The 27,559-nt window shown below is 41.8% G+C and overlaps 3 protein-coding genes across 4 annotated transcripts in view; 1 reads left to right on the top strand and 2 right to left on the bottom strand.

Moving 5' to 3' along the window:
• Window positions 1–728: 728 nt before the first annotated feature.
• On the top strand, window positions 729–3,996 carry LOC118420351 (CMP-N-acetylneuraminate-poly-alpha-2,8-sialyltransferase-like). Of its 2 annotated transcripts, none has more exons than XM_035827125.1 (4): window positions 729–942; window positions 1,852–2,137; window positions 2,684–3,217; window positions 3,457–3,996. In XM_035827125.1, the coding sequence occupies exons 2-4, from the start codon at window positions 1,866–1,868 to the stop codon at window positions 3,737–3,739; spliced, it is 1,089 nt and encodes a 362-aa protein (XP_035683018.1). In that variant the 5' UTR covers window positions 729–942; window positions 1,852–1,865; the 3' UTR covers window positions 3,740–3,996. The 2 variants fall into 2 exon arrangements, with proteins under 2 accessions (XP_035683018.1, XP_035683019.1); XM_035827126.1 differs by having other exon boundaries at window positions 2,684–3,211.
• Window positions 3,997–4,273: 277 nt separating this feature from the next.
• Window positions 4,274–8,373, bottom strand: LOC118419608 (prenylcysteine oxidase-like). The gene is made up of 5 exons (XM_035826071.1): window positions 8,205–8,373; window positions 7,674–7,880; window positions 6,585–6,768; window positions 5,976–6,187; window positions 4,274–5,183 (listed from the first exon to the last, which is right to left on the bottom strand). Exons 1-5 carry the CDS (start codon window positions 8,296–8,298, stop codon window positions 4,378–4,380), a joined length of 1,503 nt encoding a protein of 500 aa, XP_035681964.1. The 5' UTR covers window positions 8,299–8,373; the 3' UTR covers window positions 4,274–4,377.
• Window positions 8,374–9,144: 771 nt separating this feature from the next.
• Window positions 9,145–27,559, bottom strand: part of LOC118420084 (transmembrane protein KIAA1109-like) — an 81,070-nt gene continuing 62,655 nt past the window's right edge. The window contains exons 63-82 of the mRNA XM_035826788.1: window positions 26,012–26,191; window positions 25,420–25,653; window positions 24,221–24,416; window positions 23,647–23,808; window positions 23,310–23,421; window positions 22,351–22,632; window positions 21,407–21,628; window positions 20,670–20,903; window positions 20,199–20,342; window positions 19,403–19,666; window positions 18,207–18,390; window positions 17,553–17,710; window positions 16,702–16,906; window positions 15,997–16,223; window positions 15,211–15,465; window positions 14,507–14,707; window positions 13,859–14,044; window positions 13,159–13,287; window positions 12,582–12,738; window positions 9,145–12,127 (exon numbers count right to left, since the gene is read on the bottom strand). Of these exons, the coding sequence (XP_035682681.1) occupies window positions 11,917–12,127; window positions 12,582–12,738; window positions 13,159–13,287; window positions 13,859–14,044; window positions 14,507–14,707; window positions 15,211–15,465; window positions 15,997–16,223; window positions 16,702–16,906; window positions 17,553–17,710; window positions 18,207–18,390; window positions 19,403–19,666; window positions 20,199–20,342; window positions 20,670–20,903; window positions 21,407–21,628; window positions 22,351–22,632; window positions 23,310–23,421; window positions 23,647–23,808; window positions 24,221–24,416; window positions 25,420–25,653; window positions 26,012–26,191 (3,943 nt within the window). The 3' untranslated portion in view covers window positions 9,145–11,916. The remainder of the gene's footprint in view (window positions 12,128–12,581; window positions 12,739–13,158; window positions 13,288–13,858; window positions 14,045–14,506; window positions 14,708–15,210; window positions 15,466–15,996; window positions 16,224–16,701; window positions 16,907–17,552; window positions 17,711–18,206; window positions 18,391–19,402; window positions 19,667–20,198; window positions 20,343–20,669; window positions 20,904–21,406; window positions 21,629–22,350; window positions 22,633–23,309; window positions 23,422–23,646; window positions 23,809–24,220; window positions 24,417–25,419; window positions 25,654–26,011; window positions 26,192–27,559) is intronic.

Raw genomic sequence — 27,559 nt, forward strand, 5'->3', positions numbered from 1 at the left:
GACCGTCCAGCGAGGCGAAAGCCGTGGTGAATGATGGAGGAATACGCCAGCTTTTAGAACTATATGAGTTGAATTATGATATTTATTCGTTCAGTACATTTGCGCCTGATAATTGTTGCCGCACACTGCTGTGCGTCGGCTGTAGTTCACATGACGTCCGCTTGGCGTCGTATGAAAGAGGGCTATGTATGAACAGGTTTTCTCCTTGATATGAACGAATCGACAATGTTCATTTAGACCTGATTATTTATCATATCTAGATTTATTTACTTCAGAGAATATTTCTGTCTTGAAAATGTGATACATGTGATTTCTTTTAAATCTATTTTCCTTTCATAATGAGATTTGTAGATCACAATTTTGTACCTTTCGCTAGCACATGTCAATGTAGTTATCATGTTTTTAAGACAATGATTTTGTTAGCAAAAAAATTAGATGTATAGTCAAAATCCGTTTATTTATTGATGTTGTAACCCGAACTTAGCCATATTCTATTTTTGTAGCTTTCTTGTGCACCATACTTTGAATTTTGAAACGTCGAACCTTCTCACTTTGGGGTCTTTTATGTAAATTCTTATCTGTAAATAGGCGAGATACATTGTGTTTTGCAACCTTCACTGGGTCTTCGTTAGGTATGCCACGCCTCTAGCGGGATATACTCAAACTGCAGTAATTACACGTCGCATTGTCTACCAAACTGAAACAGGTTGTTCCAGTCCATCTGAGTAACCACTTGGTGTTCCTTACCCTCTCACAAGCTTTGTTATTGTAATACTCGTTATAACAACGTAAAATAACAAGAGATTTCGTCCGTTCTGAAGTTAAATATGACGGATCAAGACTACTATGAGGCTGGTGTTCCTTGAGCGGCTGTGGCATTCCAAGTCTGAACCTCCAAATTGACCCCGTGCCCTCAGAGGTGACGGACTAGAAACCAACAAGGTGAGTGTGTAACACGTAAGCAAATTACCCCCTCCCCCAAAATACACTACTTCAGTAGTTTTACTGACTCTATTCATCCCTCCAATAGTTCCATACAAACCAGGCTCTCTGACAAAAAAGTATCATGAGTAGACGTACCTATCAAAATTCTTTGCCGTATGAAAGAAAGAATTTTAATCTATTATGGAAGCCATGCCAACATGGATGTAGTAGTAGTCTAAACCTCAGTATTATCATGTTCTACAACTATGTCGAAACGTAGTACTGCAATACCTTCATGAAAAATGGAGATGTAGTTTTTGGTGTGTCTGTCTGTGTGTTTACGTTTCTGGATATCTGTGGTCAGCATAACGTTAGAATCTCTGGATGTATTGACTATTGTAATAATATTTGGTATGTGGATAGGGGTTGGGAATACAATGATCAAGGTCGATATTGGCCACACTGGAGTGTGCTCTTGTTATTGTTGATAAACTGTATACGATCTTGATGTATATGGAATGCATAGATTTTCCAGAATTGTTGTTCAACAGCCAGCAAAAAATAAACAAGTTTCCCAAGTATGTAACAGATAATGTAGATTTAAAAAACAGCGGTCATATCATCAAGGGAAATTTCGGCACTTTTTTTGCACAATTTTGTACGTACTATAAAGTAGTCCTGGTGCTTAACTCTAGAATATACAGTCATTATTAGTAGAATATCATAATAAGAGAATTGAACAACCTTTCCAGTGATATGTAATGCGATGGAATTGATAACGTATTCATGGAGATATGATAGACCAAACTAAAGTTTCCCAACCTTTTGTGTTGAGTTTATACGCCTTATATATTGTATTGATATTTATCTATTTTTATTAGTATTTGTCGAGCTGTTAAGTAATCCAGTTTGCATTCTTTAATACAGGTTTGACGACAACAATGGTGGATTGGAAGGAGTTCACCGTGGTTGTTCTTTGCTTGATCCTGATGACATCTTACGTTGTTTGGGACAACAAAGGCGCATTCGAATTTCCCGCCATGATTCCGCGTGTTATGAACATAACGAGACTGACGTCATCAGGCATCAACGACACACAAAGTTCTGAAAACACGCAAAGTTCTGAAACGTCGCTGAAGGTTGGAAGTTCTGAAGAGCGATTGATGGATAGCATCATGTCGCATTACAACATGACATCCGTCCGGGAACTACAGTAAGTTACATTTACTTTTGTAGCCTGGCGCCAGTAAGCTGTACTTCGGACTCTCCTTACAGTGTAGACTCTCCTGGTCACTTTCGTAGCTACTAAAGCAACCGAGTGAGCGGAGCAAAGCTAAAAGGCTGGCACCCAGGCTACTACTTTTGATACACAGTATGGAAAGTAGATATGCAGTCTATAGACGAGCAATCTATAGCTTTACGTAAGACAAAAGGTTACTCGTACAACTGGATAGTTCTTTGAAACGTCAGAGTAAAAATTGAACATGATCTGGAGTGCACCATTTTTTTGACCGAAAACTGTGAAAGAAAACTACTAGAGGGAGTCTATACTTTGTTTTGTAATCTAATCTAATTTGCAGACGATTGTAGTGTAGTAACGATGTTCTGCCTTTGAATACATTTTTATCAGCCTTCGTTACAGTCTTCCTCTGTTTTTTTTAGGCACGGTTTCATGACATATGTACATATTTCAGCCATAATATATATTTGTGATCAAGTCTTTTGCAAAGTATTACCTGCTATGATATTTCCCACATAGGCACATCACAAGGAAATACTTTTCTCCTAAAAGACATATCATAGCTATGTCAGACCTGGACATCTTCATAGAAAAATGCCACACAAAATCTTTCACACTTCGCAACTCGAAAAAACGTTGTGACGTCACACATACCCCCATCAAACGGTACCGGACATGCGCGTTGATAGGAAACGGTGGAATACTACTGGATAGCGGCTGTGGTGCGGAGATAGATGCTCACGAGTTCGTCATTCGGAATAACCTTCCGCCGACTCTTCCGTACGCCAAGGATGTGGGGAAGAGAACCAACCTCACTACAATAAATCGCGCACGATTGGCACAAGTTGCAAGGGGACTGAGGCGCAAAAAGAAGAAAGACACACTGGCCCGACTTGGAGAGTCGCCGGGAATGATATTCAGCTACTCGCTGTCCCTCCCAGGGTCTCCTTCCAAGAAGAAACTTGAGGCCATAGACAAGGCCATCAAGGAGAACAACATCGATGCAGTAACAGCGTTTTCACATCAATCTTACATGGGGAACAAAGGGTACGAGTAAGTAAATTACAAATTCATCAAAAAGAGGTTTGCGGCAATAAAAGAATATTCGCCGTCTGTGCCAAATTTCGACAGTTCCAAATGTTTGCTCTCATTTGCAAGAAATTCGCAATTTCTGTGGACAAATAGACCTTTATTAATTGGGCAGATTTTGGCACAGTCCAATGAGGTCGTGTTGTATTGTGTTACGTCCTGTATAAATGTATTAAATATCATATCATATCTCCATCCCACAGCCTGTACAAGGAACTCTTCCACAAGCGACTTCGACTTCCGTCAACCGGTATGAACACCTTCGCCCTGGCCTCCACTTTCTGTGACAGAATATCTCTGTACGGGTTCTATCCCCTCTCAACCTACAAGAACAAGACCGTCCCTTATCATTACTATGACGGGAAGATGTACAACAAGGTTCACAAGATGCCCGTGGAGTTTGAAACGTTTCAGCAGCTCCATAGTAAAGGGACAATAAGACTCGTTGTTGGAAAATGTAACGTTACTTTAGGCGAAAAACTGTAACCTAAGGATTTTCCGCTGTCGCAATATACATGTACATTTGTATCAGAATCATCTAAACCAAAAACTACACTAGCACACTCACGATATACGATGGCAGTTTGATAAGGGATGCTTACCGAAATCTCAAAGTTATTACAGCAAATATCAAATCGGATGAAGTCTCTCGGCGGGGATAAAAATATTTTTTGACTGACGGCCGGGCTTCTCTGAAGTTGTGAAGGGAAAACGGATGATGTCCACATATTTCAGGTGTTTGTGAAATAGAGCGCTTTAATTGCTACAAGGAAAGAAACAAGTGCCATGTGAAAGCGAAGGTTTATAATTCCAGGTAGTACAGATTTTATGATGCCTTCTTCACCAAATCACAACCTGTGCAGGGTATCAGTATAATTTAGATAATATATAGGATAATTATGTACCATATATCATATAATGGTTGACCAATAAAACGTGATATACTCCTACCAGTATCCTAACAATGTGGTACCATACGATGATACGTAGATATACATATAAAGAGGTAATTCCGTTCAAAATGGGTTTATTGTTTTGTTACTCCTAGGTTATGAATAGAGAACTTTCTTATTATGTCATTCACTAATCAGTTTTTGCTGGCTCCTCTGAAGCAGACTTTGCACTCAAAGCTCTGTCTTGGTTGACTTTCCAGGATCTACCTTCGCATCTAACCCATACCACCAGTTGTATGACAGGAGTGCTACGTTTCTCCCTCCTATCACACTCATCTCCATAGCAGAGGCTGCCCACTCTATACCATTCACATAGTACAGTCCATTATGAAGGACAAAGGTTCCCAGATGTCCGGGGATAGTATAGTGTGGGTATGCCAGCCAATCAACAACCTGCCTATCTTTCACTACGGTAAATAACTGCCTTATTTCTGAATCAGCCAGAGGGCGCTGTGAGGCTACTTTCCATACAGCGTCCTCACTCTCAGGGCCCACAGGGGAGTAGTCGTTCGGAATGGATACAGGTGTTTGTATAGCTATACTGTTGAAGGGGATGTTAGCGTTAACAGTCATGATGTTTGTAGGGGCGTCCTTAGGGTCGGAAACACCAAAATACTCAGCGTTCAACTTTCCCTGCACAATTGTCTCCACAGTTCTGTGGAACCTACCCCTTATCTGTGGTAGCGGGGTTGGGAAATCAGTAAATGTGATGTTACTTTTTCCTTCGTGTAGTGGAGTAGCAACGATAACAATGTCATACTCTTTCTGTTCTGTCAGCATTTGGTTATCGTTTGGGTCTTTTAGCCTGTACTGGAGTAGAAACTTAGGCTGATCTTTGGAATTCTTTAATGTGACTTTGTGTACTACACCAGGAATAAGCTTGACCTTGGCTGTGTTGATTAATTCCATCGGGACTCTTTTGTTGCCTCCGTCCACTGTCCACAGACCTGGCTGTGTCCCTACCAACGATGTGGCACCTACATGACATCAAATATGATAGCATAAATGTTGAGTTGGTAAATTATATTACATGTATATGGAAAGTTCCTTCAGCTGACCTAAGTGAATCAATCAGTCTTTTTCAGCTCTTGGGTCCAACCGTCATGAATACGTAACGTTTCGCATGTGTCACGTCACCAATGGACGTGGGAAAGTAGACTCCCTTGCAGTCTTCGGAACGGTGCTGATTTTGGGGGGGGGGGGGTGCACGATTTTCAACGTTGGCTATGTTCTATTGTGCCGGGAAAGGGAGTTTGTTGAGGAAGGGAGTTTTCCGTGATAGCGAGTTTCGGAGGGGGCAGAAAAGACTGCAAGGGAGTCTAGTGGGAGAGGTGATATCAGCTTCCAACAACCTTTGACCCACTGCTGACGTCACATGTGCGACACGTCACGTTTCCAGAGTGATAAGGACTACTGAAGAATAGTCATTCCATCGAAAAGTATGTCAAAGGTGAAGGCCCCTGAGCTGAGACATAAACAAATCACTGCTGAAAATTGTCATGAAAGTCGAGACAATGGGACAAGAATTGTGTACGAGTCTGGGCCTTCATCCATCACAACTCTTGTGACTGCACATGCATTCGTAGTTTGAACCGTAAATGTGCTTATGGTCATGTAAGCTGAACTATAGAAGTGACTTACATGTGTCATTGTTACAGGGCCTATGGACCCTAGGGACTTCCTACAAAACGAGGTGCGTTATATTTGCCGTTTTCATTGTTTATAAATTTCCAACTGTTAAATGTTGCATTACGGTTACCAATACTCACCAGGAAAGAAAGGAACATCAACAGTTTGTCCATAGATTTTTCTTATGGCTGCCATGGCCAGTTCGTCGATGAACCTTGTTGAGAAACCCTCCTCTTCCAGCCCTTCTTTGGTGGACATCTGTGTCATGTTGACAAACTTGGCTCCACCCATGGCATGGAGAAGTTCCTCCACAGAACTGTAGGCATTTCCGGCATCCTGTAGAGAATAAATGCTAGGAGCAAAGGACATGTCGCAAATATGTAAGTCCAATCCTTCAGGAGTATTAGGAGGTGCATGATTTGTTGTCAGAAATAAATGACATTATCCAGTTTACCAATTAGGTAATTAATGATCAAGTAACATAATTTTGATACATAAAAGGGTTTGGTAGATCAGCGCAACTAATTACTGTAAATGCAACAGACTCATATTATCATGAATTTATGAAAATGTAGACATTATTGTTTTCTTTACACTGAGATTTGAAATGAAAATGTAAACATTTATTGTGGTCCTTACACTCATCGCGTGTAAGGAAAAAGAGGAACTAATAGAATGACAAAAGTGGCCACCAGATAAGTGAATGTTACAACAAGTGCAATGGTAATAGTACTGGAAACCGAGCTCACTTCTCAAAGTCGGTCATAGTTCGCTCAATCAACTTATTGAGCCGAACATAATCCAATCCATATCGCCACAGCAACTTTGCGAAATTGAGGAGCCTGGAGGCGCTCTCAGTGGTGAAGACAAACTCTTGTCCATTATACAGCGCAGAGCGAGTGGTCCCTGGGAAGGTTTTCTTGTGTTTTAATCCTGTGTGAGACAGAGCGATGTCAGTGGCAATCTCAGCTCATCGGAACCTGGACCAACTCGTTCCAGTAAACTTGACCGAATAAATAATATGGTCAACTTGGCCCAACAACCTGGTCAACTTGGCCCAACAACCTGGTCAACTTGGCCCAACAACCTGGTCAACTTGGCCCAACAACCTGGTCAACTTGGCCCAACAACCTGGTCAACTTGGCCCAACAACCTGGTCAACTTGGCCCAACAACCTGGTCAACTTGGCCCAACAACCTGGTCAACTTGGCCCAACAACCTGGTCAACGTGTTGGGCCAAGTTAGTCTCCTTTTCGAGAGACCAACGGAACAAAGGTTTCAAAGCTTCCACAGAGGCTGTTTTGGCCGCAGAGACTGCCCCGACCGAAGTGGCAAACAACCTTTCACATAATCAAGTCAATAAAAAGCTATGAAGTGTATGAATAATTTTGTTGTTAAGTAGTGTATATACTTAACAGTATCCATGTAGTAAGGTTCTTTAGGCACAACCAAGGAGTACTTACTGCCAACGTTTCGATGTCTGTCAGACACCATCATCAGGGTAGAATGACTGGAAACTACTTCTTGCTGCTACTTATAGCCGATGTAAGTGGTGCTGCAGCAGCAAGAATGTTGTCCCAAACGTGGCTCAGCTTGTATCCCCCCTCGTCTCTGTTCATGACTGGAGCTGTTTTTCTGATCCAGACTGCCTCCTTAATCCAGCGTGTTCTTCTGTTTTCCTCTACTTTTCTACCCTGATGATGGTGTCTGACAGACACCAAAACGTTGGAAGTAAGTACTCCTTGGTTGTGCCTAAAGAACCTTACTATATTGAATAATTGCCTACATGATGAAGTTACTTACGGGTATACTTAACAGTATTAAAAAAAATGGGTTACCTAGTTCTTCAGCAAACTTGGCCATGTACCGGTTTCTGGCATGGAGGACGGCACCCCCTGATGTAAACTCCGCGGCACCAACCTTCACCGTAGCCAAGCGACCTCCGACATGATGCGGTTCGTACATGTCGATGGAGACATCGTTACCAAACAGCTTTCTCAGGTAGTAGGCTAACGACGCACCACCAATCCCTGCTCCTACCACGGCTGTAAAGTAAATGGGAACATTAATGCAAACAAGAGTTTGAAGATCTCACATCTCTGTGAAATATTTAGAGTGTAACTCATCTTTATACTGTTTAATAATTACTAGTATATAGCAGTCCAAAGGTCAAATAGTTAGACTTACGGGTAAAAAGAAAACCTATATGTGATTTGGATCCCATAAGCTTTTTTGATTTGTTTTGAAGGACAAATCAGGCCCTTACTTGCATCACTGGTATCTTTAAATGTACCGACAGACGCAGATTACATACGTTACGTAAGTCATGTAGGAAAAGCATGTAGTCCTAGTACAACAGAGAACCTTACCTATGGTAGGTGGAGACTTGTCAACCTTTGCCTGCACCACATGTACATACATCAGTATGGTGCCTAGTAAAACACATCTAAGGTTCCAATCCATGATGTCAATCCCGCAAACGGCTATGTCCGTCCTGCAAGAAAACTCTTTTCCAAAATGACTTATGCACCCGGAATAGATAAGGTGCCTCTTGAATTTTGATCTTTGACCCTTTAACAGAAAAATAATTACCAAACAGAATGGTACAACGTGGCAAAGATAGCAGACTTTGCTCCCTTGAAGATAAGGCCATGTTGATTTGATTATATGGATTACATCCTCTGGGAACCCCAAACTGATGGGGGCGTGCGAATAAAATGGAAGTTTGGCAGAAAGAAAGTTGCCTTCACTATGAAATCCAAGTGGTTTGGAAGGTTAAAGAAATGGCGGTATTGAATACCGAACAATAGATTCTTCATCTTTGTTTGTTTTCACATCTTCTTCTTTGATCTTGAAATTGACATTAAGATTATATTTTCTGATACAATGTATTTTTTTTTTAAATTTACAGCACATAATTGCTCCTTTTGCAGCTGCTTTGTACGACTGAAAGCATGGTTGAAAACATTTTTTGGAAACGGCCGAAAATTGATGCGCGCGCGGATGTCATCCATATAATCAAATCAACATGGCCTAAATGCCCTGTGCGACAGAACATAATCCTGGTGGGAATGTTTCCACGGCCTGATATGATTTACGGAACCTCTTTGCAAGCTCCCTCTGGCAGGAACACAGGAACTGCAGTCCAGAAAAAATACACATAGTGACATACCATCCTTGACGCGGACTGATCGTGATGATAAAATGGCTTATCCAAGTAAGGAAAATGTATGAATGTTGCCGGGAATCCTTGTGTGGTTGCTAATTAATGTATCATAGCTATAGAAAGAAAGAAACCTTAGAGTCAAATTCAAAGCTGTCAACTTTTATTGCACTTGGTTAAATTTTGTATTTCATTGTAATGTACATCACTTTGGTAAGCGAGTGGATTCAACAGACAAATTTCAACAGTTCCAAATATGTGACATGTACATTCACACAAAAACAATGCATAGCTGTAACACAAATGAAGATATCACACTATTCTAAAGTGAACCACACAGAATGATATGTCAAAAGATATAAACACTAATATTCATTTCTGCCTGTACATTAACCTAAATTTTGTATAGATATATAGAAGTTGGGGAAATGCTTAGAGCTATCAGGAGCAGTATTGTTTACCTACTGTAAAGACAAAGACAAATTCAACACAGATATGTGTGCTAATGACAATTTTGATTTCAATAGTGGCGTCAGCAATGGGAGGCAAAAAATCAAGCTGAAACCCTTGTGCATTTGTGCACAAATAGATATGTCAATAAAATCAGCGTAGTTTACCAGCAAAAGTTGCCCCTCAGAACACAGGCAATTGTGCGTTAGCAGGAAAAATTCTTCAAAATTTTCAAAGGGGAGCATGTACTTGGATTAACACAGGAAGCATGATGCCTTCACTAAACATTGGTGAAAATGTGGTACATGTATGTACCCCCCCCCCCACAATTTCCTCCCACGCCTCAGAATATAGAGATCAGATTAAGTAAATATGGCTGGATAACATATTACACACTTATTAAAGGAACTACATCTGGTAGTGGTTATTTCCAATATTTTCACATGTTAATATTGGATACCACATGATATAGAAGCATATTGTCTTCAAATTTTACAATTGTGATATGAAACACTTCACAACAAACATGATTGCACAGAAATGTTGATTTTCCAATGGCAACAGTACAACAGACCAAGTACACAGCAGAGCAAAAACTCACTATCTTTAACACTGTGAAGTCAACATCTGCAAATAAGCACTATATTACACTCCGTTTACGTTTGATGACTTTTGGTGCTTCTTTAACTACTTTTCAATTCAAGAACTAACTACATTTTGTATCTGTCCTATTTCACAATGTACTAGTAAGCAAATTTTCTGAATCTTTCTTGTCTTTAGTCCTGTACTTTACCTTGTATGTACAACCTTAAGCAAACTCTTTCTCAGAATTGTTCTTTCTCAAGTATCATAACATTTTAGTTTTTTCATTCCTACAATTCCAATCACTTTTGTACAGTCATACAACAATGATAATCATTCTACCTTTTTACAATGCTTTTATCTCATATCTTATGTTGTTTAAGGGTACAGGTGCACAATTATACAATTTACAAGTAATTACTCTACTTAAACATTGATATACAATGATATATATATATACCAACTTCTATATATGAAACATAAATGCTGAAGAGCATGCATCATTTATGTATTATACAAGTCATACAGCAATGCTCCTCAACAATGTCAGATATGGTTTCAAATCATATTGAATATTGACAACATCTGATAATTGCATTGCTGGTGTGGGTATTAACAAAATTGTGTGATAGAGTAAAAGAAATATCATAATCTATAATTGGTACAACTTTAAGTTACGAAAAACGATGTTCTCAACATTCATTGAACTTGCAAGAACACAGACAAAATAAATAATTAATACAATACTGGAATGAATGCAGCTCAGTGTAGTCCCCTAACATAAAGAAATATTGACATAAAAGCTGAGTATCCTAGTTAGAAAACTGACATATGATGTAGCAAAAATGTTTGCAAGGCTCCTCCTCCACTCTTGGAAACCTAAAGTTGTAACTCTTGAACAAGAAAAAGTGACAAACCTGTTTGGATAAAAGCACAAAACAAAACTTCAAAGATCTAACAAAGATTTTAGCTGACTCTAATTTGACAAGACAAATAACAACTCAATTTTTGATGACTCTTAATTCAATATAAGTAACAACTCTATTGCATAGATGAAACATTAAACGTCTGAGCCTCACTCTGAGGCCTCTTAAGTTTTGCAGACCACTAGCTCTTAAGCTAAGGGCACAACCCATCGTATGTGCAATTTGTCCGTACGTTTTTGGGAGGCCTCGTCTTCCTGAAAACGTTTAGGCTGTACAGGGCAGACACGTCGCCCATACTGGCACGTATAAGGGGCAAATCTGCAGCCGATGGCACAAAAAGTTTTGCATGCACTTCAAGTTCTTCGGCGTGTCTGCATGCTCCAAAATCCGTTCCCACGTAGGCGGTACTTAGCACTTATAGATCCCAAAAGATTGCCCCCATTTTGGCACGCAGACAGCACGTATTTGCACGTACGGCGGGTTGTGCCCTTAGCTTTATCAACAGGATAAGGGCAGCATAAGAGGCAGAAACATGTATTCTCTCCTTTAAGCCCCAGTCACATACTGGCAACCATGGCCTCCTGATCTTCTACAGACCATGGTTGGTATTTAGTTGCGAGCAAGGTCGTCTGGGAGTTGGTCAGCAAGGTTGTTTGCCAGATGTTAAAAACACAAAGTGAGGTAAGACATATTCTGCTTGGATGTCACCAGAGAGCAAAATGGAGCTTGAATAGGATGGGTTCCAGGCTGCTCTCATCTCAGTGCCAAACTTGGTTGGGGAGTTTTGGGGAGCAAGTCAGTCTGGGTAGTCTTGACTGTGTGACTGGGGCTTTGACATCAATGTCAGGAGGAGGACATCACTGGTCCATGATGTCCTTGATGATGAAGAAGATGAAGGTGATATCACTGATGACATGCCCTTATTTGGGTAATGACTGTTGCTCCTCCAGATGACCCACCTTACTGTGCAGCATCTGAAGACGTCTCCTGCTCCTCTCGAAGGGCGTTGACCATCTTGTTGAGGAAGATGGAGAGGATCTTGTCGATGGGGTCCATGGCACCCCGCTGGATCCACTTGGGGATGGTGACCCGGGCGTGTTTGAAGCCCAGCTTCTGGAGAATGTAGTCCACTCCCACTGGGTCAATCCTCTTTCCAGCCCAGGACAGGAGTCTGCTCAGGAGAAAATCACAGGGTTTACCAATGTGTGGTTGAGATGCAAAATCTCACAGACTTATACAAAAATTCTATGGTATATATTACATGGTTTGTCATATTCAGTAATTATCATTTTTTTGTTATTATCATTGTAGAGTGTGTAGTTCCTGTCTTTGGACCTAGAGGTTGGGAGTTTGAATCCCAGCTGATGATTATGATGATATCAATGAACCAGCTGAGGTGTAAATCATAGTGTCTGCCTTCTATGTCACGACTAGTGAAAGATTAGCCCTTCAATCATTCGAGATCACTTTCAGTATCACTCATGGTTGCAACATATACATGAACAAATTTGCATTTAATCTATGCCTTCCCAATGGAGGATCTAACCCTGTTGTTTTAAATGAGAGGCAGCCTATACAGGACTGCATGTAAATCTCCACACATTGTGTAACTTAAAGTAATGTACCTGACAGTGGGCTCCAGCTGCCATACCCGACACTGAAACTCCCGCCAGTCCTTGGCCTTGCCGATCTCAGCGGTAGCCTCGCTCCCTTCCTTCCCTTTGGAGTCCTGCCTGGATCTGCGGTTCATGGCTGTGGAGTTGCGGAAACCTGAGGGGAAAGCTGGAGAAGGAAAACACAAATACATGTTAACAAGTAAACAAGTTTGAAAGAACAAAATCATACTATCAATTTTCCAATGAAATATTGCATTCATTTTGTTAAAACACAGATGCAATGGCTTAGGGGGTAGAGAGCTTGCCTTGCATTCTAAAAGTTTACAAAATGTACATGTACACCATGGCCGAGCCATACCAAAAACTTCAAACAAACTTTGCTTGGCACTCAGCATTTATGAGACAGAGTATGGGAGTTGATCAACACGCCCCTACTAGTAATGATAAGTAAGTATAATTACTAGTGGACTAGCCCCCTAATGTTGGGCCCTGTGTGGCCCTGGGGCCATAGAAATGAATGTATGAGCACTGCCCCTATATTTTGATACACATAAAGGTGTGGAAAGGATAAAGGAATATGTCTGACCTCTCTCCTTCTCTTTGATGTAAGCTGCCACCAGGTCGTGCAGGAAGAGGATGAGCTCAGCGTCCATGGCTACACAGATGTGGTCTATAAACTCTGTCACAAAGCTGCACACTACGGTGGGCATCGGATCTGGAGATGTCAGAACATAGCATTTTCAGTGTCTAGAAAGAATACACTACATCTTGTGCATTGCAGTAAGTGGGAAGATGGGGTGCGAAAAAAAAAGGCCAATTGATCCAAGCTACTAGATTGTGTAGACAAATGTAAGCCAGTCAATTGTCAATTTAGTTCGTAAATAGCAATTAATAACAACTTTTATGCATGTTAATTGTATGTTGTTTTACTCCAGGAAGACCACGTACTACCGGCGACTGTCACAACATTCTTGGGGAAAGTAACAATGACTACATGAACCCTGCCTAACAAACTGAATGACTTTTTGCTAGTGCGATTAACGAAGCCATCTACATGTATGTCAGAGCTTTATAACCATCCCTTAACAGAGACGGTGGGCGGCGTAGACTTCCTGCAACTGCTCACCGAGTCACATGTGCTACCAACATGTACGTAATGTAACGTCACAGGAGCAGTGGATGTCATTCATAGACTGGACCTGTTCATCAGTTAAAAATTTGGGTGTCCCATTTTTGTCTTGGAAGTTACAGTCTAACTTGTTCCAGAATGAATGAAGACCTGATACCTCCAGCCTGTGGTTCCTTCTCTCCCTGCACATGTTCAGTCTTGAACTCCAGCTGCAGCTTGGGGAGGGCAAAGATGGTCTCCGTCTCATGGCCGTAGTCTAGACTCTTCCTGGAGGAGAAGAGTCTGCGCTCCACTGGGGGGCTGTTGGACTGAAGGTCCTCGGGACTCTTAAACACATCCAGCTCTGGAAATACATGCGTTGTATTACATGACTTGTACATGTAGCTAGCATTTCACCGTGCAACATCATCAGCAAAGAATACTTGAAGTGTTGAAGATAACAGTAGCAGATACATTGAGAAACACAAAGAAGAGGCCTATAGCAGTGGCAAATATACCTGACCAATTTTGTAGCAGTAGGACAGTGACTACAATGCACATCAGATACATGTTGTATGATTAACAAGGAGAGGAAATTGGTGACTACTTGTACTGGATAATAACATTATACAGGGTTGTTATGTAGTTTACCAGAAATTAAGTCAATGAACTACACGTAGTCAATATTTTGGACTTTGAAAAGGGTGTACATGTAAGTAAGATACTGAAAAGGTACTATCTATTTGGGATGACTAAAAATGTAAAGCTTTTAAATGTTTATCATTAATGTTCCTTGTTGATTCTGCCATTCAAATGTTTTCCATACCTTCATTTCTGGTAGCGCTGACATAGTTAAACCACTCATGTACACTGGCCACACCGGGCGGAGGGTTGTCATAGCGACCGCATGTGAGTCTGCGGATGGTTGCCATGGGGATGGCCTGGTCCTTCTCACTGGTGACCCAGACGTTGTGTCCTATGTGGAAGGACAGGTTCTGCACGATGTAGGTGTCAGATCTGCTGCCATCTGCAAAAGTGAAACACAAGTACATGTATTCCATTAAGCTAAGGGCACAACCCGCCGTACGTGCTTTTTGTCTGTACGTTTTTTTGTTAGTCACATTTTGCTGAAGAAGTGGGGAAGGAATGGCAAGAGCAGGGAGGGAGTGCGTCTCAACGCATGTCACACGCACGGTTGCGCAAGGTGTAAGTATGCGGTTTGCATGCCACGCCAAGTCGTAAGCCGTTTGCGTGCATCGTTCGTTGCGCAAGTGGTGAGTTGCACGTGAGATCTCTGTGCGATTGCCATGTTACCGTATGTATGCCCTACTTACATGTGCTGCGTACGTACTGTGTCCTTACTTGCTGTACAGGGCACGCGCGTCGCCCATACTGGCTCATACAGGGGGCAAATCCACAGCCCAATGACAGAGAAAGTTCCACATGCACTTAGAGTCCTATGGCATGTCTGAGTGCTCCCAGAAAGCTAAAAGCGCTTATACAGACAAATTTTAAAAAATTGTACCCTACCTTCTTCCTGGATCTCCTGGACTTCAGTACAGAAGGAGATGTTGGGCTCCAGGACATTGAAGAGTGCCCAAGACTTGGCTCTGAAGTTGACCCCATGGAAGCAGGCCAAGGTCAGGTCGTTACCACGGAGATTCATGGTTCCGCCCAGTACGAGGTCGTGCAGGGGGAGGGCGGCGGAGAACAGGCTCAGTCTGGACCCACATACTCGCGCCAGTACGGATGGCCAGTGGCGGTGGTGATGGGCGTCTGCTAGCTCTGGCAGAATTAAGCAAAACACACAGAGAAAGTTTACACAAATCATACATTAACTGGATGAAAAATCAGTGTTAACATTCTAGAATTTTTTGTAACTTCAATAGTCATTCAAGTTGTATGCTCTACATTTGAACTGCCCAGGGACTATCCTGTTTGAAAGAATACGAGGAAAAATTATGAGACAATAAATCCTCAGGACATTCTATGACGTTGGATTAAGTTGAAATATTTAAAACTGAGCAGGATTACTTCCTACAAGCTTAAGGATGTGAACGACAAACATTTGAGTACATCAATTGTTCCTCAACTGAGACAGGAGCCGATATCATCTACTGGGAACCTTTGACCCATTGCTGACAACCACACTTTTGTTCAGATCATGTGACATATATGGGCTTTGGGTCATTTCAACTTGACAACAATCAAAAGACTGACCAAAATTTTATTGTTAAGGGCCTTACTTTGTGCATGGAACAGAATCTTCACAATGTTATTGTTAATAACTGTCACAGATCGAACAAAGACCTGTACCATTGGGTTTCTCAGCTGGTTCAGGTGTGACAGGTGTGAGACTGGAGGGCTGGGGCAGGTACACCCCGTGCAGACCCCACTGAGACAACATTCTGCGGCTGCTGTTGAACTGCTGCGTGAAGAACTCCTCCAGACGGTTGCACACCTTGATCAGGTCAGGGGTCGTCGAGCGCGAAATCATCAGGTGGAAACGGTCCCAGTCCAAGTCACCATGGATAAAGATGGCACTGGAAAAAAAATCGACAAACAACTCAGTCTTTGTTTCCAAGGGCTCCGTAATACCGTATATCTGTTTGCGATCATGATTCTATCTTTGCTGTCTTTGCCATGAACTGTGTGGCTGGGGCGTCTGTGTGGCGCAATGGCTAGAGCGTTGGAATCAGAATCAGTAGGTCCTGAGTTTGATACACGCCATGCCCCTGCCCTCACGATGGTGGAGTGACGCCCACAGAGCTACATGGCTAATCTGTCTACAGCACGGATTTGGTGCTGCCAGTGTGACAACATCTGCACATTGGCACTAAGACCAGTGATTTTTTGTTGCCATGAACTCATGACACAGGAAATGCGTTTCCAATGATTGTACCACTAGTACTATTGCACTACAGAGTTGTTTCAACATATAGAGTCATATTGAGGTCAATAATGTCATTAAATGTCATATTGAGATCAATAATATGTTGAAATGTTGTGATTCAGCCCTACCTTTTCTCACCCATCTCATCATATATGTGAGGAGCTTTAGGGGTGAGTGCCTCCACCTTCCACTCGTCCTTCAGGCTGACGGTGAGCCGGTGCAGACGTGCCATCAGGATGGCCGCGCCCATGTAGTCCAACCGGGTGTCGGCAGACTTCACCTCAAAGTTACACCTGTGGGTGGGCTCGTCACCTGGGTTCTCATGTAGGTTCACTGGCAAGGATGGCAAAGAGGAGAGAGGTGTCAGCCAAGGGACTAGGTTTATGGAGACTTCAGCTTTTCTTCCAGCAGTCTTACATGTACATACCACATCTCTCTCTCTCATTCTCTCTCTCATTATAGTCCTTACAATACACACAGTCCAAAGGTACATAGCTACTTGCCTATCTTTATGTACAGAATGCACTGAGTGATGTGCAATTAACCGTGAACAAGTACAAATGTAAATCATGTAACGCATGACTTTTGCACCTATTCTAAGTAAACAGACTTGGGGCATACAGTAACTGACCAAACAAGTCTCTTTTAACGGAACAATTAACTTTCTGTACACTTTATATCCTGGCCTGTTCCAGACATCCAGACTAATAAAAAAAAAGGAACAGTCATTACATTAACTGCACATATCAAAGCTTCCATTAACTGCACATATCAAAGCTTCCATTAAGTACTGTAGAGGCACTTTCACTAGATACATCCAGTAGTTGCAGTTAAATGTGCAAAGATTATTATTCATGTGTGTCCTATCGCTCAATGCAATTACCAGCTGCTACTGTGTCCCGTGCCTGTAAAGCTGGCATAATATGCTGAAGGGTGGTTATACAGGCTATATAGATATGGATAATCTGCTTGATTGTACCTGACGTGTTGATTTTGGAGATCTGGATGATCCCACCGACCACCCCTCCCCGTGCGTCCAGCGTGGAGCTGTCCAGTCCGGCTGTGATGCTGACGTTCTTGTACCCGGTGCTGGCGATGCACAGCCGGCCCTGGCTGCACAGCTCCTGGGTCAGCCACCTGGTAACAAGTAAGGCTACAATTAGAATCAAAGGCATCACACTCACTTAGTCCATCATGTCTTTAATTGTTTTCCATCCAAAATCATTATACATCACTGCAGTATATGCATTCAACGTGTTATAAAGCTCCTATGTCAACCTCATGTCATTAAGTATCTTTTACAGTATTGTCAACAGCATTGCTTCCACAAACAGTTTGCTAAATGTAACTACATGTAGGTGTTAGATATTGTATTTTCCATGCAAAATCAGTATACATTTCAGCACTACAGAATTCATGAAGATCCATTGTAATGTAGCATGTAGCATAATCATCTACATTGATTTCTAGACCTTTCAAGATAATGGTAGCATTACTAGACATTCAAATCTCGACATTCAAGCAAGAAAAAAGTCAATGCTAAAACCGTTAGTATGGTTAGCTTTCTTTCTTGTAGTTTGGGAGTTGCCAACACTATTGTCTAAACATGTTTCAGCACTTTTAATAGACCTACACAGTGTTTCCCATGACATTGCTCATGTTCATGTTGACTTCCAGACGAGAGAGTTTGACAGCGAACAGGACGACAGTCTCCCATGCGGGGTAAGTCTTCCCCCCGGCAGCGGAGGACGTCTCGGGACTCTGGTCTGCCTTCAGGGCCTCCACTCGGCTCTGCTGTCTCTCCAGGGTGGGCGGAGCTACAGAAAACGGTTCAACTGTCAGATGTTGCTTCAGAAAGGGAGTGCACAAAATGTTCAGGTTGTATTGTAGCACCTTATGATTATAGAATAGATCTCCTTTGAGCATTTCCCAACCACACAATATACAGGCATGTACTATACAATGTACTGTTTCAGTATTGTTTACTGTTATGTTCTGCAAGGCTGAGATTATGGCACAGTAGTATACACTATGCATGTCATTGCTGTTGAGCTTTACATGGCAATGGCTGTGATAACCAATATAAAGAGTTGAACATATTGTCTTCTGATATGTCAATGAAGGTTAGACACTCAGGAAGTAGGATACATAGCACAAAGTTAGTCAGTGAATCAGTTTTGCAACAGTCAGATTTTCATTCTTTGAATATTATCTGCTATCTTTTTACATTTAACAAAAGACAGCAGAAGCAAATTTCATGCTATCTGACAAACAAATCTATCATAACTTTGCTTTGTATTTTGCATCACTTGCTTTCATTTTTCCTTCACCTTAAGTGACCTTAAAACCTGCATTCATATGAACTGCAATTCAAAGTACATGTATTCATACCACAGACATCATTAAGTACTACATACAATGTATTAGTAACTGCTGATAAAACAAGCAGAACTACATGTAACTTGATGATGTATACTAGTACTAGAGAGACAATGGACAACTACAAGGGGGTTACTGCAATAGAATTGTGAACACAGAATGCGCAGAAGCTTGACAGAGGGGAAAAGGGTTAATAAGCAAGAAATGTTAATTAAAACAAAATCATGATTATCATACATATATAATTAGATGGTCTATCAAGCGCCAGCAAATCAACCATGGATGCCTCGATCAGAGCTTTCTACAAAAAGGGTTAATAAGCAAGACATGATGAAGAAAATCCTTAAGCTGTTTCCTACAAGCCAGAAAGTCTATCATGGATGGCTGATTGTTCTACTAGAGATGGAGGGAAAACTGCTAGTTGGAGCTCTATGTAAAAGTGTTGCTCACATGCAACAGAATGTCTCTTAGTTCTTCCTGTGTCTTCCACACCGTGTGGAGCGGTGAAGGCCGAATGTCTGCGGCTCGGCCCCGTGACGGGACTCTTCATCGGTGCTGTCGGACTCTGAGTCTTGATACTGAAAATGCTGGGGGATGGTGGGACGAAGGGGAAGATGGCGGATGTCGGGGTGTCTGTGGAGAAGGCTGGCTGGGATGTTATGTTTACTGAGCTGGGCGAGGTGGAAAAGGTTTGGTTTGGAGTAGGAGCTTGACCTGAGAGGGAAAAATTACACACACAAACTTTAATCACAGTGGGAAATCTGAAGCTTAACCAGTCCACAGTTTTTGTTTTTTCAGTAATTGTTGGTAGTACAGTATCTGTAAATCTTAAACATTTTGCTATGGTTTTATTTTCACAGTGGATTTATGACACAGTGAATGTGTCTCCCTTATCTTGTATGAGTACTGTATCGCAGAATTGTAAATTTTTAATACGGCAAAACCCTCTTATTCATCCTACTGGGAAATAAAACCACTGCAAAAGTAACTGAATCTACAGTATTGAACAACAACAACTACTACATTCATTCACAAGGAGAGCTGTATGTTATTCAACAGAACATACCAAATGTTTATAGTATACTAAGTCTTCTCATTTGGACATTCATGATATTTCCATCAAATGGAAGGACTACAAATACAGTGTCAAACTTGCTTATATGGCTATCTATGGGACTGATCAAAATCGATTATCATAACATGGTCGCTTACCATGTCAACCAATGTAAAGCAAAATGCGACTTACTCTGAGCCTTCTTTGTGGCCATCTGGTCACCTAAGAAGAGGCGACGCATAATGCTCCTGCGGTACCAGGCTCGCGGGAACGCCAGGATCTCGTTCAGGCGACGCATGTCGTACTTAAAGGACGCCGAGCCAACATCGCAAACAGCTACAGGAATTAAAAATTTTAACAATGTAAATGACATACTTGTATCATCAGCAATAGTTGTAATCAGATTATAGTGATCCGCAAGGAGCTTGAATACTGGTCACAGTAAATAGGAGCTTCAGAGCTCTGCATGCTTGAGCCAAAGTAAAAAATATGCATACTTTTAGGTGGTCACTTATACAGGACTGGTATATCTGTATGCAGATTTTGCATGAGATGAATGAGTAGAATTACATGCAATATGCACTAAATGTACAATGTAGTTACCACATGAACTAGCATTCATTTTGTAATCTGCATCACCAATTGTAGGAGACCTACACATACCAGATATGTCAATGTGTACATTGGCAGGATCCTGTGACTGCTGAAGTTGAACCGAGGGCGTTGACATCAGGTCGCGAAGACGACCGCTGCTCATACTCCCACTGGCGTGGAGCCCGGGGTCCGTGGTTGGTGCCGCTCTCTTGCTGCGGCTCAGGTTGACCTTGATAAACTCCACATTGAGGCTTAGCGAATCCTTACGCCCTGTGGCTGACGGTCCTGCATCCAATGGCGTATCTTCAAGTTTAAAAGTGTGCTTGTGGTTATGATATGAGGACCCATCACCTTGTGTTAATCGTGCAGTTAATAACCATCACTACTGATTGTAAACACCAATTTTGTTATCAACAATATTCTGGCAGTCAGCCAAAATTCCTCCTCAAAACTTTATAGTGAATATTCCAGGAGCTTTTTGAAAGAAATTTAAGTCTGTTGAGGAAGGTTGAACATCCAGGTAGAACATTACATAAACAAAATAGATCAAGCCACTGGACAAATTCTCTAAAGATTCAGATGTTTTTCAACAACATTTAGATACTTACTGACTATCTTCATTGGTTACTCTTTATCCTGTTGCTTGATACATTTTGCACTATGTAGTGAGTGTAAAATATGTTGTCCACACCTCTATTCTACAGGTGGTCAAATATTTTAACGTTCTCCCTGCTGCCTAACCCCCTAACTAACACTGTAATTTGTACCACAAGGCTACCTTAGCAGGATAGGGTTAAGAACTTCACCTGGTGCAGTGACTCCTTCCACGGGTGTCCCCATGCCGGCATGTTTCTTCTGCTGCCCGCCGTACGGATGGAAGATGAAGAGCGAGAAGTCCGACATCCCGGCGGTGAAGTTCAGTCCCCCGCGCCCCACCCCGCTAGCCTCCTGGTGGTCGCTGTCCGTCGAGTTACAGCTGAGGTTGCTCCAGCCTCGCGGGCGCTGGAACGTCACATGTCGCTGGCTGCCTGTCATGGGAATAGTTGGTTGTTTTTTTAGTTAAAGCCGCACCACATCAATTTCTTAGCATCTGTGTTGTACAATGACTCAGTTTCTTAACTTAGGTCTGTTGTTGGCCTTCCGGCTGTTTACTTGCCGATCGTTTTGTAATTCAACCTGCATTTGTATGTTCATGCCGTGATTTTATGATACCTTATGTAACAAATCTTACTCAATTCAGGAAGGCTGCAGCTTCCTGCTCGTGTAAGTTTGCGTGTGTGAAATAAAACATTTTTTGTTACGTATGATGAAGTTTGATACTTCCCTTCAACAGATTAAAGTGAGTTTCCAAGCAACTACGATTCATTACTTGAATTACGTGTCCCTAAGGTCACATGCTCAGAGTAATCGAATCAATTTCATTTCTGAAGGTCGACGGACAGTGACTGAAAATTGGAGGTGAGCATTTACCCGTGTTGAATGAAAGTATCAAACATCATGATATGAAATTAATTTCTTGGTTTTCAGATTTTATATGTAAATGCTAGATTGGAATGTCAACATGAAAACAGACACAGCAAACATTATGAGATTTACACTAATCTTGTTTTGAAAGTTAGATGAAAATTGACACATTATTTGGAGCAAACTATGTAATTTACCATCACCAGAATTTCATAGTCGCCACATTTTGTAACTAAGGTATAGATAAGGTATAGGTACAGATGGTTTCATCACTAAATCTTCATACTTTTTCTCTTCAACAGTGGCGGTTGTGCCTTTGTAGTAGAGTCCGTCTCATCTTCCCGGATCTCGAAGCCAGCCGTCATGGAAGAGAAGACCAGGTCCAGGAGCGGCACCTGCAGCAGGCACTCCACGCGGGAAAGGGGCAGGCAGTTGAAGCGGATGATGGAGGGCTGGACCCGCACGCACACAATGACGTCCACGGGGAAGGACGTGTAGGGGGAGCCGTAGCTGGTGCCCAGGGAGGTGCTGGATGTGTCCAGGTCCAGAGGAAACATGCTGTCCATAGCTGTTCCGACACAAGGAATAACACAGGTCATCCGTAAATAGTTTCATCAGGTTGGTAGTATTGTTCATTTTGTACTGATGAAGGACAGATGGTCGTCAAAACGTTTACCGAATAATTAAAAGAAAGTTGTGTATCGAAGAAGCCTTTGTTCAATAACACAGGTCAGTTTTGTGCAGTGCAATCAAACACTTCCCTTACATATGTATGTCATAAAAGTCCTTTTCACCTCATTTAGGTTATGGCGTTTTATGGAACCTGGCTTGATTTTGACTGCATGTTTAAAGAAATCTAGGGTCCGAATGCAGGATTTTTTTACAGAGAAACCTAGGAGTCATGCCGAAAGTAACGAAAAGCCCCTAAACTACTTGTTCAGATCCCTTTTTCAAATTGTGACGGTTGCACCATTGTAAAAGCACACCAAGAGCTTTCCTGTGCTTTCTTAGCATCTACAAGTACTAACACTAACTTTTAAGTTTTAAAAACATAATTCTGCCAGTCACATATCTGTCAGTAGAGATCTCCAATGGTACATGTACGTCCCCCAGTATAATGCACTCCTGCATATCTAAACTTACACCAACCTCCCTGGATATAAATGTTCTATTACCTATAAATGTTATTGTTAACGAAGGTTACAAATTTCATACATGTATAATACAAATAAAGAGTATGTCCACCTGTTCGAGCACTTGCAGTCATATCAGCAAGCCTGGGGTCAGTGGGTGAGGCCGGCAGCACATCCAGTGTCTGCTCCAGAAAGTCCAGCAGGCAGGGGCTGACCACTGTTTCCTGTGAAAAGTGTAAGGTGATTTATCAATGAGTGTGATGCAAATAGGCTCTTTCAATGTCAAATTGTCTACCTGACAGACACCTTTGAAGTTAGATGGCAAAACTTGCATGCTGCTTTTCAACTCAACACCTGACTGAGTGATTCGGTCGAAAATTCTGATGATTTCAATTTCTTGAGTTCGAGACCAGTTCAACTTTACAATAACATGATTTGATAGTACATACTTGTGGGAGGGACTGTAAAGCCAGCATGGCGTACAGACTGGCCCTCTTCATGCCAGTTGGAACCTTCTTCTTGCCATCTGCAGTCTCCTGTTGAGGGACATCTTCCTTACTGTTACCTGCACCTGGGGAATCCTGTCTGTGAGTCTTGGAGTTGTAGTGGGCCTGGAAAATCATGGAGGTGCCATCTTAAGTAAAAATTTTAATCTTCAAACTTTAAGGTTCTACATTGAATTTGCAAGACAGTTGCAAGAAGTGCCAAACCTATCCATCTTAAGTAACGCCATGTTACATTTTTTATACACAACTTAAACCTTGTGATACACAAGCAATATCTCTGAGCCATATATACAATGTAGCAAACTGTAAATTCATTTATCTTTAGGGCACTCAATTTCACAGGAGGGAAAATGATGCAGTAACTGCCTTTTAATTTGCAGTTGAAACAGTTGTGTCATGAATTAGAGGTGGGGAAGTTACAGCAAAAATCACTGCAAACATTTGTAGATTTGCAGTACTACTGACAATACTGACAATACTTATTTGCAATGTAGATGTGTAGTAATTGACATCTTACCTTAACATCTACAGCAGGTAGGTAGAAGATGGTGACCTCAGACCCTGCATGTCCCAGCCGGCTCTTGTTGCCCGAAGCCAGGTTACCGGATACCTGTCCCTTGAGCAGGTGTTTCTTACTGGAGGCTGGGGTGATGTCGAGTGCTGAGGTCTGGTACATCATTCCCATCTTCCTGTTCTTTCCTCCTGGTTTGGTACTGAGGCAAGGATCGAAAGAGACATTGTACATGTGTGGCTTAGTCCTGAGCTTTGTCCTGGCTTTGACAACAATGATCTATGAGATAACTTCTACACATGGAATTATATATGTCGTGACATGAATTGTGACAGCCAAACTAATGCCATAACATGTTGGCCTTATTGAATCATACAATACTCCTAGTAGTGTCCACATTCCCAGTACTCAGTAGTGTCCGTACCCCCAGTATTGTCCGTACAACCAAAAGTGTCCATATCTCTAGTAGTGTCTGTGCGCTAGTAGTGTCCGTACCCCCAGTAGCGTCCATACCTTCATTAGCATCTATACCCCCAGTAGTGTCTGTACCCCTAGTGGTGTCCATTTCCCCAAGAGTCAGTCTGTACCCACAACACTCAGTAGTGTCCGTACTCCCAGTAGTGTCTGTACCCCCAGTAGTGTCAGTGCCCCCAGTAGTGTCTGTATCCCCAGTACTTAGTAGTGTCTGTACCCCAAGAATCGGAGTCCATGCCCCAAGGAGTGTCAGTAGCGTCCATACCCCCAATAGCGTTCGTACCCCCAGTAGTGTCCATACCCCCAGTAGCATCCGTGTCCCCAAGAGTGTCCGTACCCACAATACTCAGTAGTGTCCGTACCCCCAGTATTATCTGTACCCCAAGTAGTGTCTTTACTCCTAGAACTCAGTACTTTCCGTACTCCCAGTAGTGTCTGTACCCCAAGGACAGGTCTGTGGCGCAAGGAGTGTCAGTAGTCTTCATACCGCCAATACTGTCCGTACCTCCAGTAGTGTCCATTACCCCAGCAGTGTCTGTACCCCCAATATACAGTGTCCGTGTTCCCAGTAGTGTCCGTATCCCCAGTAGTGTCTGTTTCCCCTTGTACTGTTCGTATCACTGTAATGACTCTGAAAACTCTCAATAGTGTCTATATCCCCTGCCCCTGTAGTTGTAAAACATTGACCACTTTGTATAATCAAACGTTACAGAACAGTGAAAAAAAATCACCTGCTCCCATTCATGTCATCTTCAACATTCGAGGACTGTGGGTGCAGAACACATTTTCCACTGTCGATCTCCACCTTTACATCCAGCTCAAACTCTATGTTCTGCTCCACCACTGAGGGCTGGGGAGTCAGCGACTTCCCCTGCTGGGGGCTCTGGCTGCGAGGGGGGGACTGGTTACTGCGAGGGGGGGTGCCTCTGTCCAGGGATGTGATGGAAGGATCCATGACTAGACGTCTGGGGTAAAGGGAGGAGATTGTTGTGAGATATCTAAGTTTTGAATACGAAGGATGAACTGCAATGAAGTCTAAATTGAGGAAAAGCTGCAAATTCTCAATGAATACAATTAAAACTAAAACACAATAGACATCCCAGTATGAAGTTTTGTAGATGTCAAATTTTTCTCATCTTGAATCTTCCAAGTCTAAAATCACTCATCCAGCACAAATGCTTTAATCTTTTGATATTTCTTGCACTTGTCAGCACTAGATGTAATATGATTAATACATAAGATTCAAAAACCTATTTGCCCTGCAAAATATGATTTAATACATAAGATTCAGACGAGTGTCTTAAGGTCATTCCATGAAGTTACCTCTGTGTCTCTATCAGGTAGTGTTTGTCTATTTCCTCGTCGTTCTCGGAGGACCCACTGGAGTCCAGGTTGTCAGGGAGTGAGGGCACCTTGTAGGCAGGCTCAGGGTGCAGGTCCTCCTCACTGTTATATGCAGACAGTTGGCACGGGTCGTCAATAGTGGTGGAGAGTGGGGACGACCTGTTCAACAATCAATCATAATCCAGTATATAACTCCATCTTGGATTCACGACACTTGAAAGAAAACTTGGATTTATACACTGTATACAAAATAATCATTCTTAACACTAATCATCAAATTATGCAAAGCAAAAATTTGTTAATTTACCATTAGTGATGATATGAAATTACATTTTGTTGACCCAAACACAATTCCTGTTAGGATACTGTTTTTTCAAAATTAGTACTGTTACACATACATATACATGGAGCACATATAGGGGATGGCAATGCAATTAGCGACAAATGAAAAACTCACAAAACACTTAGGTATGAGACCATTAAGTTGTAATATAAAAAAAATTAATTGGTAAAAGAAAACATAAATGACATTCACTATGGCATTTGTTGAATCTGGGAAAATTGGTAAAATGAGTTGGAGGGAAAGCCAAAATTTGGTGTTCTCTGTAAGTCATAGTTGTGCCACTTAGAAAGATTTTTACTAATAGCCTTCAAAGTCTACATTGTGCCAAGTGAGTGCCACACCTAAGTGTAGTTATTACATAGTCATAAGCACATCAACCCTTTTCATCTCTTCTCAAATCAGTTTGCAAAAAAGACTATTATAATTAACAGATGGCCAAATGAAGTGTACCTTCATATGCATGTACATGTAGACAGATGAAATGTGGATTACTTGGGGGGGGGGGCACATAATGTTATGTTGATTTCCCAATGGTTATTTTTTTTTCTTAAATGAACTTTTTTAGGTTGCAAAATTTTGATTTTCAGAAGGCAGGCAGAAATACAGCCTGACATAGCTTTTCAGTTACTGTACTGAACCAATAAAATCAGCTGTATGACATATTGGTATACATGAAGTGGCTGGACAAGACTAGGGCTGGGTACCGGTACAGAAAATTCAGGTCCAGGTCCAGTTCAGGTCCAAAGGATCAGGTCCAGGTCCGGACCTGAACCTGGACCTGATGCAGTATGACTCATACCAATGGTCTATTTCACTACAAAGAGATCTGTTTGGTGGAGTATTAGACTTACACTGGCGTTTTAAAACCCCTCAACGCTAACTGCACCTGTACGATTGGCTGTAAAACTTGGTAGAAATTACTATAAACTATACTCTACTTCACTCTTGTTATTTTGTTCCACCTGCAAGTGCCAAAATGTGTGAATGCATGATAAAATAAACGTGTGAATGCGCTGATTGTTAATTTTCTAATTGGTCCAACATCCAGTCTACCTATTTTTTTCAGATCCGGTTTTTCTTGACCGGTCCAATAAGAAAAAATGGTTTTGTACCGGTACGCTGTACCGATACCCAGCCCTAGCCAAGACAGTGCTACCAATTTGGCATTCTACATTGACTTTAAA

Source organism: Branchiostoma floridae, chromosome 7, assembly GCF_000003815.2.
Source record: "Branchiostoma floridae strain S238N-H82 chromosome 7, Bfl_VNyyK, whole genome shotgun sequence".
NCBI classification, from domain to species: Eukaryota; Metazoa; Chordata; class Leptocardii; order Amphioxiformes; family Branchiostomatidae; genus Branchiostoma; species Branchiostoma floridae.